This window comes from Numenius arquata, chromosome 6 (assembly GCF_964106895.1).
Source record: "Numenius arquata chromosome 6, bNumArq3.hap1.1, whole genome shotgun sequence".
NCBI classification, from domain to species: domain Eukaryota; kingdom Metazoa; phylum Chordata; class Aves; order Charadriiformes; family Scolopacidae; genus Numenius; species Numenius arquata.
In genome coordinates, this window is record NC_133581.1 from 64,798,941 (window position 1) to 64,811,000 (window position 12,060).

The 12,060-nt window shown below is 37.8% G+C and overlaps 1 protein-coding gene across 7 annotated transcripts in view; it reads right to left on the reverse strand.

Annotated features, from left to right (window-relative positions):
• Positions 1–12,060, reverse strand: part of RPS6KA5 (ribosomal protein S6 kinase A5) — a 70,396-nt gene that overhangs the window by 19,262 nt on the left and 39,074 nt on the right. For 5 of the 7 annotated variants that reach the window (XM_074149975.1, XM_074149980.1, XM_074149978.1 and 2 more), the window contains 2 exons: positions 5,535–5,618; positions 2,800–2,903 (listed from right to left, as the gene is read on the reverse strand). In XM_074149975.1, the coding sequence (XP_074006076.1) occupies positions 2,800–2,903; positions 5,535–5,618 (188 nt within the window). Of the gene's footprint in view, positions 1–2,799; positions 2,904–5,534; positions 5,619–12,060 lie in introns of those variants that run through there. The other 2 variants (XM_074149977.1, XM_074149982.1) reach the window with 2 other exon arrangements.

The following is a 12,060-nucleotide window of genomic DNA, read 5'->3' on the forward strand; positions in this document are numbered from 1 at the left end:
AAGCAGCTATGGCCTTTAGCATCAACCATCCTTTCCTTTCCTGAATCACCTCCATCCTCTTGTACTTGGCAAAAATTCAGGCTCAAATTTAACAGCAGATAGCCATTGCGCCACACAAGGGAATAAAATTATCTAAAAATATTGAAGATTGCTTTCCACCTAGGTAAAAGAAAAGAAGGACCTGGATTGATTTAGAAAACAACTTCTTTCCTTAAAGTCAGAAAAATCAAAGGCCATGGAAACTACATTTTCAGGGCTTATGACTGAGTAAGAGGAAAATTCATTATCTAAGTCTGCTGCAATTGGCAAGTTAAAGCGTATTTAGGTTAGAGAACACAATTTCTGTTTAGAATAACTTTGCCGTCAAGAAAGAAGTCTGTACCAACTAGTATCTCTCTGCCAGGGCTAGTGATTTCATTACCAACGGCAACTGTAAATATCTGATGAAGTTATCTGCAGTTCAGTTTTTCATCAGTTGAGAGAGGAAATGAAACTAGAAAGATCAAAGATAGTCACAGAGAGAATTTGGAACCGATTTAATTATAGCTGTAAAATTATCTAGAGTCTGCATCCCAATTCAACAGAAAACTCTACAGAAAAGGCTGTAGTCATAATCAAAAGAATTAACAATTATTTTTTTTTTAAAGGACATTAAGTGTAAATTGCAAATGTATCCTCAGTGACAAAATTAGCAAAGAAAGAAGGAAATAAAGATCGTAGCTTCTAGGCCAGACAGGCTTAGGATAAAGACAGGTACTGAAAATGCAGCTTTTATTTCTTTAAAGAGCTCAGTGTACTCACACTAGAGAAAAATACAAGGAGGGTATTTCTGAAGAGCCACGAATACAGTAACAAGAATTTCTAAATTTAACAAGCCAGCATGTTGGGAAGGATGGATCATTTCTTTTGGGCATGCCCTCAAGCGAGTGGCTCAAGAGCTTCCTAAGTGTCAGCAAACTCTACACAGTCCCCATCTTTAAGTAAAGAAAACTGTAAAAATTTACCTTCTAATTTATCAAAAGAAAAGCTAAAAGACAACAGGATTGCTGTCTATAAATGTGTAGCACAAACACCAACCAGAATAAAAGCACACTGAGCAACACCACAGTAAACTTTCCACTCCTGTATTTAGATCAGGAATTAGACTATTAGCAAGCAGAGGATGGGTGCTAGCAATCTTGCAGTTTCTCAGCTCTGAATTTAATCTTAAATTATCAGAAAGATTAAGATATTAAAGAGCACATAAGGACCTACCAAAAGACAGTCAAATTCTGTAGAATACATATCTGAAAAGTTTGCCAGTTTCTGGGAAAAACTGTATCTGTAAAATTCAGGTCAAGGTTCTCTCCAAAAAATTTTTAACTCCTTCAGAATTCCGTTTAGCAAATCTTGGGAGTCAAAATTACCAATTCAGACATGGCATTAAGTAAGCAATCAACAAAATTTCTAACATTAAATAGGTCAGAAAGAGATAATTTAAGTTTTTACTCCATCATAATGACCACGAGGATGAAGTCCAGAATTTTGTTTTGTTAATGGCTTCCCCTCCCCGCTGTATTTTTTTCTAGCAGCCCTCAAAGTTTCCTGTTCTGGTAGAGACCTAGAAACCAATAAACGGGTCTCAACCTTCCAAGAAATTTATAATGCCCGAATTTATAACAGAAGTAAAATAAATTACCTAAATAATTGATGTATATTCTGTTGCCCATTATAACGTCAAATATCAAGTGATTCAGGTGAGGGTCAGAACCATGGTAATACATTCCAACAGAAGCAAGACTATTCTTAATTTGGGGACTGGATTTACAAGCTCCTCTTGATGGCTGTTACTAACTGGTGCAATTTAAGCCCTCAACACCCTGCTCCAAGAGAAATCCAGTAATAGGAAATGTTTGCTTTCCTATTGAGAAATAGGGGGAATGAAATAGGGGGAGATTTCAGTAATGTGTTTTGAGCAAGCTTATTGCATTGTCTTTTTAAAATGGTCCAACGCTTTTAGATAGGTACTGAAAACAAACCTTTAAAGTCTAGAGATCACTGAAGGTAACAAAGCTGATAATCAGGAAATGTTTACATGTAAAATATAGGAATGGCATACGTTATTTCATTTCCCCAAGTAGTATATTCGTTTCTTATCAGACATGCAAGTATGGCTAGAACAGATGGCGTTCTTTGTTTCATGTTATACGCTAATAAAAGAAATATTATAATTTATTTTTCTAAATGATAAAATAAATATATAGACAAATAAATATTTATTTATATATTTATCATTTATATTTATTTTATTTTTATTTATTTCATGTTATACGCTAATTAAATAAATATTAGCTGTATCAAAATGGTGGGAGTAGGACACATCTGACTCTTTAAACTCGTAGTCTGATGGACTGATCTAGCAAGAGCTGACAAAAATCTAGCTAAAAGTATGTTTCATTATGCATTAAGATTTTGAATGGGATAATTCTATTTACATACTAGTTTCATATTTAATTTGAGTTCCTTTTCAAGAGTAAACATGCAACAGGGTTCAATATCTACAAAGCTCTGGTTCGACTGTAGTTTAAACAAAACAGGTCTTTTGTAAAGGTCAGTTCTATTATTTCAATAACCTGTTGAGGTTAATAAAACCTATCTGCTTCCAGATGTCATTGTGTTAAACAGAACTGGAGCACCTAAAATGTTACTCTGGTAGCCCTTTCTTCCTAAATTTTAGATTAAAACTCTCACAAAACATATATTATGGCATAAGCATCACTTTGTGAGCAATCATGTGTACTTCACTGGTTTGAATCTTACCTGGAAATCTCTGCTTGAGAATTCTTCTCTCCATCAACTGTAAATGGTGATGCTCCAGTTAATAATTCATACATAAGAACACCAACACTCCACCAATCAACAGCCTATAGAACAACAATAATTACATGCGTTATGATATGTTGAAGTAAAATTGTTAACAAAAGAAGGAACAAAAGAATGGACCCAGGAAGCAACCAGCAAGGGAAGAGCCTATCAATACAAAGGCAAACATATCTACAATAAAGCATAAACTACTGTAGTACTGATTGCAGGTATTTTCTATGATAAATTCATTTTATTTTGAAATCTCTCTACTTAGCTTCTTCAACTAATTTCTCATGTTGAACTCTTTCAGCTGAATACCAAAGTTCCTTTTTTTTTTCACCCCTCAATTCATTTTCATTTTTACTGTTGTGAAGGAGTAAGAATTCTAAAATGTACTCGAAGTAACAGAGGAACCTAAGCCTTGCTAAGTAGTAGAACCTGAGCTTTTAGGAGCTAGACAATGAAACTAAGGAACGTTCAAAAAGCAGAATTTAAGAGTACAGGCCACAGTTAATCAGGGTACCTGAAAATGCTATGGAATTTTATCTTATATTCCCTGGTAACACACATGATCTTTGGCTTCCCATATACTAATTGTATTATTTGTATCTCTGATATCTCATAACTTAGAAATTACTTCTCTCTCTTTCAAAATAAAAGATGCTACTATGAAAAATAAAGGAAGCAGTTTAGTCATTTCAAAATCATTAATTTAACTACAGGTGTTTGAACTTCTTGGTTTTACTGCCATGAAATTTGCAAAGCAGTGAAATGAGTTCTGCTTTACTTATGTTGACAACGTTAATACAATGCAGGAAGACAATTAGTGAAACGATGACAATTTGGCCTCTTTTTTGTTTTGTTTTTGTTTCAAGATAACACGAAATCTAATATTTCATATATTCAGCCAAGAATATAGTTCAGAAGGATGATCAGAGAAAATCCCAGAAGAATGTTTTTCTTGGCATATGTTTTTCCAAAAGAAAAGGAGGTTCAGCAGAATCAGAAATCAAACTTAAAAAAAATAAATACTGACATACTAGAGCACGTATTTTAGACAAACAATATGGTTATCTAGAATAGATTACAAATCAAAAACACTGACTAATGAGAGCATGTTATACTAAAGCAATCGCATTTCCTCTTTTTTAATAAGACCTTTAAGTTGCTAGATATGTAGTAAATACACTAAAAACCTTCAACACTGCATCACACAACACTTCCAATGGTGAGGAAAAGAGTGTGGGGTGAAAACAATCACCATCATACATGTAACTGAAAAATCACCCTCATTTATCAGCTAATGCTTGGTATCAAACTGTGAAGCTATTTCTTAGAGAATACTGTATGGCTCTGCATCGCATCTAATGAAAGTATCAGACAGAATCAAAGACAACAGAACAGATTCCCCTTTAAATCAGCAACTGATTTTGTAAGCACTTTTGTAAGCACTTTAAATCAGCAATACTGAATTTGTCAGCACTTGTGAAGATGGAATCACAATTCAAAGTGACTGACGCATCGGAGAGATGCTCTGAAACTGGAAAGACTAAAGTAAGAAACAGGGTGCAGGAAAGAGCTTCAATTCATAAGTCTGTAAAATCCCATTTTTAGTAATGACTAGGCAAGCACTATGGTAGAAAAAGATGCAGAGGTTACAGTGGAAAACAAAGTAGATGTGAGACAGTGACTAAGTGAAATGACACCGCACATTCCATTTCATGTTTAATACAAGAATCAGGGAAGGAATCATTCTGCTTTACTCCAAACTGCCCACTTTCAGCTGAAACGCTGTGCCCACTATAGTGCTCCCGACATGAACAAATATGCGGGCAAACTCAGACCAAGAGAGAAGCAGAATGCACAGAGAAGAAGAAGAAAGAACCTTCTCAGGCAAAGTCAGACAGACTCTAGTTAGTCTAGAAAAAGGAGTTGAAGGGCAACATAACATTTTCCAGTGCTTAATAAAGCTGTTATAAAAGGAGCTGTGATCAACTATATTTCGTGACCCACAACAGAAAGACAAGTCAACTCAACCTACAGCAAAAAAAACCATAGACTAAATATTCTCCAAAACGTCTCAGTATAGTGAGAAATCAGAATAATTCATCTAGGAATATTGTAGAATTCTCATGGGGAGTAGGGTGGTTTTTTTGTTTCCAATATCATCTGTGAATTACGTTTGTCTTGATCTTTCCCATCAATTACTGACACTTCAATTTTTATTAAAACTTGAGCCTCAAGCTAAACAGAATTAATTTTTACAATCTGAGAACATTTATAGTATTAATAACATTAATAACCCACTCCAGACTCCAAGAAAGACAACAGATTTCCCTGATGTACATCTTAAAAAAATATATCAGAATTAGCCACAAAACAGTCATTTTTTCACTTTGAACTAAATAGTTTTTTAATTAAAGGAAGCGTCAGCTAAGTTTTTTGTCTCACTGCACATTTAGAACAAATTTTGAATAGAACACAAAGGAGCCTCAATACCCTTACAGATATGACCGAAAATATATCATATTTAAGGTTTTAAATTTAGGCTATAATCAACTTCAGGACAACCTGAAATAAGGCACGTTTAAGCAAGACACTATTACATTTTACAAAACCCCCTCAAGCTGAACAGCAGTGTTGCCTAAAGAATTACTTTCTTTTCAGTGGTAAACTTAGATAGAACATACCTTATCATGTCCTGTATCTCCTCCTCTTACAATATCTGGAGCCATGTATTCTATTGTTCCACAGAAGGAATACGCTCTCTCATTCTAGCAAAAAGAAAGAAAATAAAATTCACGTCAAACAGTTGTATTATACAAATCACACGGGACAGATATGGCTAACAGTTCCAAGATGCTGGCAGCATTCTTCTCCAAATAGCTCAGAACTGTTAGCTAAATCCTATTCCATCACATGTAAAGATGTATCACATAATGCTACAGAATATTTACAGTCTTCTATGAAAAAATAAAACGTCATAGGTTTCTGTGGCAGTCTAAGATAAGCACACAAAAATTAACGTATTGATATTTTTAAAACTTTCCCATAACTCTAAATGATCTATATGTTTCAGAACTACCCAAGATTCCCCAAGGTAATATAGACACACATTCTGAAGGCTGCAATATCAATACTCTAGACAACAAATGAAACCTTTCCATTAAAAAGAGCATTTCGTTGTACAATGTACAATTCGACTAAATTGGATACAAGATCCTTCGGGTTCCCCATATTTAGGAATTTACTATGACCTCTAGAAAAGTAATTTTCTTTTGCAACACACACATAGATAAAAAACACAACATTCTCTCAAGAGGAGACTTGGAGAGAGACAGGAGAGAGAAAGGCAGACAGACAGACAGAGTTGTAAATTTAATTTTATTCTACACACTGAAGTTATTGCCTTGATTATGTTCAAACTAAGCTGCTTTCACAGGCATGTATTAATTGTTCCCTGTTAGCGATTTACCTTTGAGGTCAACATGAGGTCATGCTGTACCTTGCTAATGACGAAAGCACATGTGTTTGGGCCATGCAAGACTGTTCCTCCCTTATCCTTCAAGCTTCTAGCATTTTGGGGAGAGATCCTGACAGGTCCTTTAAAGAAGAGTGTTCAAAAAAGCAAATATTTCAAAAGTCAGGTTTTACATTTGTAGATTCAGATTTGGAGTTTAAAACAGGTGCTATATAAGAGAATGTACTACACTAATGAGAGGAAGCTTTTAAAAGTAGAAACAGTGCTCGGTGCTACCCTGAGGCATAAAAATTAAAACAGTCCAACAGCATATTATTCAACTGTATTTATTAAAATACATATACTGTGACTGGTTTTGAGGGGTAAAATTCTAAGTTCAAAATAGTTAAGGGCCTCATTTTGTTCAAATATTAACTTGAAATACTAACTTCTAAGACAAAAACCATAAAATAATAAACTTCTCATAATTCTACTTTCTTTTGACACAATTATTGTTCCTCTTTGATTATCTTTTCCAGAAAGTGTTATCTAAAAGAAAAATAGTGTGAAAAAAAGCAAAAACCAAAAAAAAAAATTGTCAGAAATTCCTAGCTCTCCATCCTGGCATAAGCCACTCTAAAGCTATCCATATATCCCTCTGCACAGTTTTCCTTTAGCTGAGAGGGAGGGAGGGGGGGAAGAAGGGGAAGAAGGAAAAGGAATGGGAGTGAAAAATACGAAACAAAACCGTTCTTCACTTGCTACCTCTTCCGAAGAAGAAGGATAATGCAGCTCAGTTGATATTTATGAAACCAATTTATAACGCTAATATAGCAAAATAAATGGATGAAAACCACTATTATTTAGTTCGCTGCAAATTCAGCAAATCGTCTACAAAATTATGTCTTTTTTGTTTCCACACTGTGTAATAAAGCTCGGCTAAAAGATACTACAGTGACAAGAAACAGACTGGGGAGTTGTACAGGGACAGATACGGTGGTACAGCAGAACCCTTCTGATCTCAGGTACCCTTTGCTGGTGAGAAGGCCCATTAAAAACATTGCAAAACATGCACAATTATTAGTAGTAGCTTTTTTAAGGAACAATTACAATCCTTAATAAACATACCTGGTGGCTCTGATTTTCAATTATATTTACTTTATACCCTTTAAAATCATTTTAGCTTTTATTATGAAAGAGGGAATTTCTGAAACAGTATTTGAAAATTAATTTTCTTTCTTTCTTAAATTCATGTCCGAGGTGTATTTTGTCCCTTCCAAAATGCAGTGTTTAAACCCCCACCCCCCAAAAATTTTGGAAGTTTAAAAAATTGGTATTGTATCATTTAAAATAATTTCTTACAATCAAATTTCAATATGAAAAACTCAAACTGCAAGTCACAAACAAGCATTTATAAATTGAAAACACTCTGGGATATATTTGTAATGAGGTTTATAGAACCCCCAACTTCTCATCCACAGAGGTAAGCACTTGTATCCCTTAGCTCTTGCTTCCTTTTCAGTTTGGAAGTGCTCTATTGCTGAAATTCAAGGCTGAACAGAGCCGAGAAGAACAAAGCAGATGATTACCACAAGCAGAGTTCTCAGCAAGAAATGTAGTAAATAGGAACTCAGCGTTAGGTAGGGGAAAAAAAGGACCAACTGAGCATTTTCTTCACAATTCACACTGATTTGCCATTACATACACCAGGTTATATTCCAGAAGCCCTGCTGGAACCAGTTTATGGCTGTTATAGGGTGACCATTAAGACAAAACACTCCGATACCAACTATTTATAGTTTCTTACGCAACCACACAAAAAACCTCAGAGGACCCCAGCACTCCCCAGAACATGAATAAAGCCACCTGTCTGAAAGCAAAGCATTCTCGATCCCCTGAAAAGTGACACAGATTTGCCTTAATAAGACGCCGCAGCAAGACCTGACTTCAGCCAGTTGAGGACACAAGGTCTGGATACTTCGTTTGACACCTCTGACACCTCTGTTTAGGCTGTGTTTTGTTGAAATTACAAGTCCCACCAACCACATCTAGCTGTTCCTTACAGAACACAGATTTTATAGTATTAAGTTACCCTAGGAGCACTTATGTAAATTTGTCATGGCTAAACATGCCTTTTATAAGGAGTCACTAATAGTCTTTACTGTTATGCTTTATACGTGGGTTTAAAACCATTTTCAAAGAATGCTACCTCTAATAACAGTTTCCTCTTTCGTCCTGTTCTGGGCTCCCCAGTACAAGACAGACATGGACATACTGGAGAGGGTCCAGCAATAGGCCACTGAGAAGATTAAGGTACTGAAGCAGATGAGGAAAGGCTGAGCGAGCCGGGACTGTTCCACCTGGAGAAGAGAAGGCTCAGGGAGATCTCATCAATGTATAGAAGTGCCTGAAGGGAGGGTGCAAAGAAGATGGAGCCAAGTTCTTTCCGTTAGTGCCCAGTGACAGGACCAGAGGCAATGGGCACAAATTGAACCTCTGAACATCAAGTTTACTGTGTGGGTGACTGAGCACTGGCACAGGCTGCCCATGGAGGTGGTGGAGTCTCCCTCCTTGGAGGTACTCAAAGGGCTCCCCGACATGGTCATGGACAACTGGCTCCAGGTGACTGAAGTAATTGAGCCGAGGGGGTTGGACCAGGTGACATCCAGAGGTCCCTTCCAAACTCAACCATTCTGTGACAAAAAGTCACTGGAAGTTGTATTCCACCATTCGTTTCTGAAACCAAATTTCACTCACAAATCAGGCATGCAGTCCCCCCAAAAATTTCAAAAACCACAACAAAACCCCATGTTGTATGTTGCCTCTCCCCTTAAATTTACATTTCATTCAACCTTTATAACATGAATCCGAACTCCAGAATCCACATTATTAATACTTCCCTGTTAGGAGATGTAAGGCAAGAAAGGAAGTTATTCCACAACACCTGGACTTGGGTCACCTACAGGTAAATTCTCACTGAACGTGCACATCTTGCAAATACCCAAGCTTAAGAATTTTTTGCAGAAGGCAGAACGCTCATTTTCTTCCCTCGCTCAGCGTGCACACCTGAAACGTTTTGGTTCCGTCTTCTGAGGTGCAGAACAGCGAACAGACACTAAGGGAAGGAAACGGAAGCGTGGCGAACCCGTCTTTAATAACTCGGTATGAGGATACTGCCCATCAAGAGAAACATATAATCTATACAAACACTAAGCAGAAATGCACCCATCTGTTGCCAAATTAGCTGCTTGTACAGAAGACACACTGAGCAAACTGGAGCATGCCATCTGAGCATTGAAAAAACGGGAGCAAAACAAAGAAAAAGATCAAAGGAAGTCTCAAGAATCCACAAGATTTTGTTTCAGAGGCCTCTGGAACAAAATAAAAACACATCAAAGCAAAGCACTCAAACAAAAACATGAAAGAAGACTACAGAGGTGTGAATGCTGAAAATACTAACAGAATACTAACACGGGTAAAACACAATAAACAAAAAAAACCCATTTCTGCAAAGAAAAAGCAGATACTCCATCTAGAGCATGTGGCTTAGAATACTGAGGCACCCAGCTGGTTTGGGCTGGGATAGTGTTAATTTTCTTCATAGTAGCTACTATGGGGCTACCTTTTGGATTTGTGCTGAAAACAGTGTTGATGGCACAGGGAGATTTTAGTTAGACTCAAGGAATGACACTCGTGTGTTATATGAAAGGATGGGAAAAGGGGGTGGCTAACGATGATGCACTGGATCACGAGGGACCCGAGCATGACATAAATGGTAAGGGAAGGAGAACGTACTGGTTTGGCTGGGATAGAGTTAATTTTCTTTATAGTAGCTACTATGGGGCTGGTTTGGATCGGTGCTGGAAAGAGTGTTGATAATACAGGGACGGTTTAGTTACTGCTAAGTAGTGCTTACACTTTTCTGCTTCTCACACCACCCCACCAGCGAGTAGGCTGGGGGGGACACAAGCTGGGAGGCGACACCGCTGGGACAGCTGACCCCAGCTATCCAAAGGGATATTCCATTCCATATGCTCAGCATATAAAGTTGGGGGGGAAAGAAAGAAGTGGGGGGGGAACGTTCAGAATGATGGCGTTTGTCTTCCCAAGTAACCGTTACGCGTGACGGAGCCCTGCTTTCCTGGCGATGGCTGAACGTGCCTGCCCATGGGAAGTGGCGAGGGAATTCCTTATTTTGCTTTGTTTGCGTGCACAGTTTTTGCTTTAGTTATTAAGCTGTCTTTATCTGAACGCACAAGTTTTCTCCCTCTTCCCCTTCTCCCACCCGTCCTGCCGTGGGGGCAGCGATCAAGTGCCCGCCGGGTTAAAGCACACCAGGAATATCCCAAGTACAGTGTTTTGTATGTGTGCATCAAGGCTAAGGAGAGCCCCTGTTTGCCCTACAAACACTGCTTTGGGAAAATGCTTCAGGGCATTGTGATCACAAGAAGCACTTGTGATTTTATCTCCAAAGCCTGAAGGTAGATATGGAAAGCACTCAAGTGTCTTAAGGCAGTCATTCTGCCATTTGAAGACTTTAACATTTAAATACACAGCCTGTGAAGCACATCTTCAACTTGACAAACTGCATTCAGACAACACAGACCCCTGCTCAAACAGACACTTTGGTCCTACAAGCCCATGGCTTATTTTAGTCACAACAGTCTTTGTGCAAACAGATTTTAGCCAGGGAATTAGCCAAGTATTCACTGAAGCCATTCTTTTCACAATCAGGACCCACTTCTCCAACCACATGAAAGGTCACCTTTGAAATGGAACAGGCTGCTTCTATTCTCCAACTACTTAATGCACAAATAGCTTGTTCTTAACTGAGCTGGAGTACTACCCCGAGCATCAGATATGACACATTCTGAATATTCCTTCAAACCATAAAACTTGATTTCTTAAATGAATTTTGGAGCTTAAAAAAAATAATAAAATAAATACAATATAGCTACTCTCCTCTAAATGTTCTTTAATAGTGTATGTGCTCTCTAATAGAGGTGATGGTAGGATACAGTCAAAAGGCTTGGTTAAACCCTAGAGAACATAATTTGAGCAACCTGGTCTGGTGGGAGGTGTCCCTGCCCATTGCAGGGGGACTGGAACAAGATGATCTTTAAGGTCCCTTTCCAACCCAAGCTGTTCTGTGATTCTATGATTTCTAGAGAATTTCAAGAAACGGGAACTACCCAGTATTAGGGAAAGGGCACTTCTCAGTGATTAAACTGGCTTGGGCTTGAATTTCTTTGCATTCTATATTCATGTTGAATATTCCAGGAACATAATCAAATAGCTTAAGAATTACTCCTTTAGTGTATTCAATATTTTAAAAAATGATAGCAAAACCAAAACCTAGAAACACAAAGTGCTGTTGGGCCAAAGAAGACAAAGACAACCTCTAGAGTTGGAGAGTTGTCCCAGTTTGAAGTAGAACCGAACCAATTTTCTGTTCTGTAATTTTACATGTTAGCTAGGCCTCCTCTAACGCTCTGAAATTAACGGCATATTGTGGAGAAAACTGCTCGTTCTCAGAATGATCAGACCAATGTTTGTGCTCCGTGCCAAGGAATGGTGTGCAGGGAGGCCCTTGCTTATACTTATTGCCATAACAACCAAGGGCAGCCCATTTGGTTATTTGCCCCTTAGAGGGTCGGAAACGGAAAAAACATAGAGGGGTCACATCGGTGGGGAGGAGCGGACAGGAGACCCAAACCTGACCAACTGGGGTATTCCATCCCATCTGCCCCACGCTC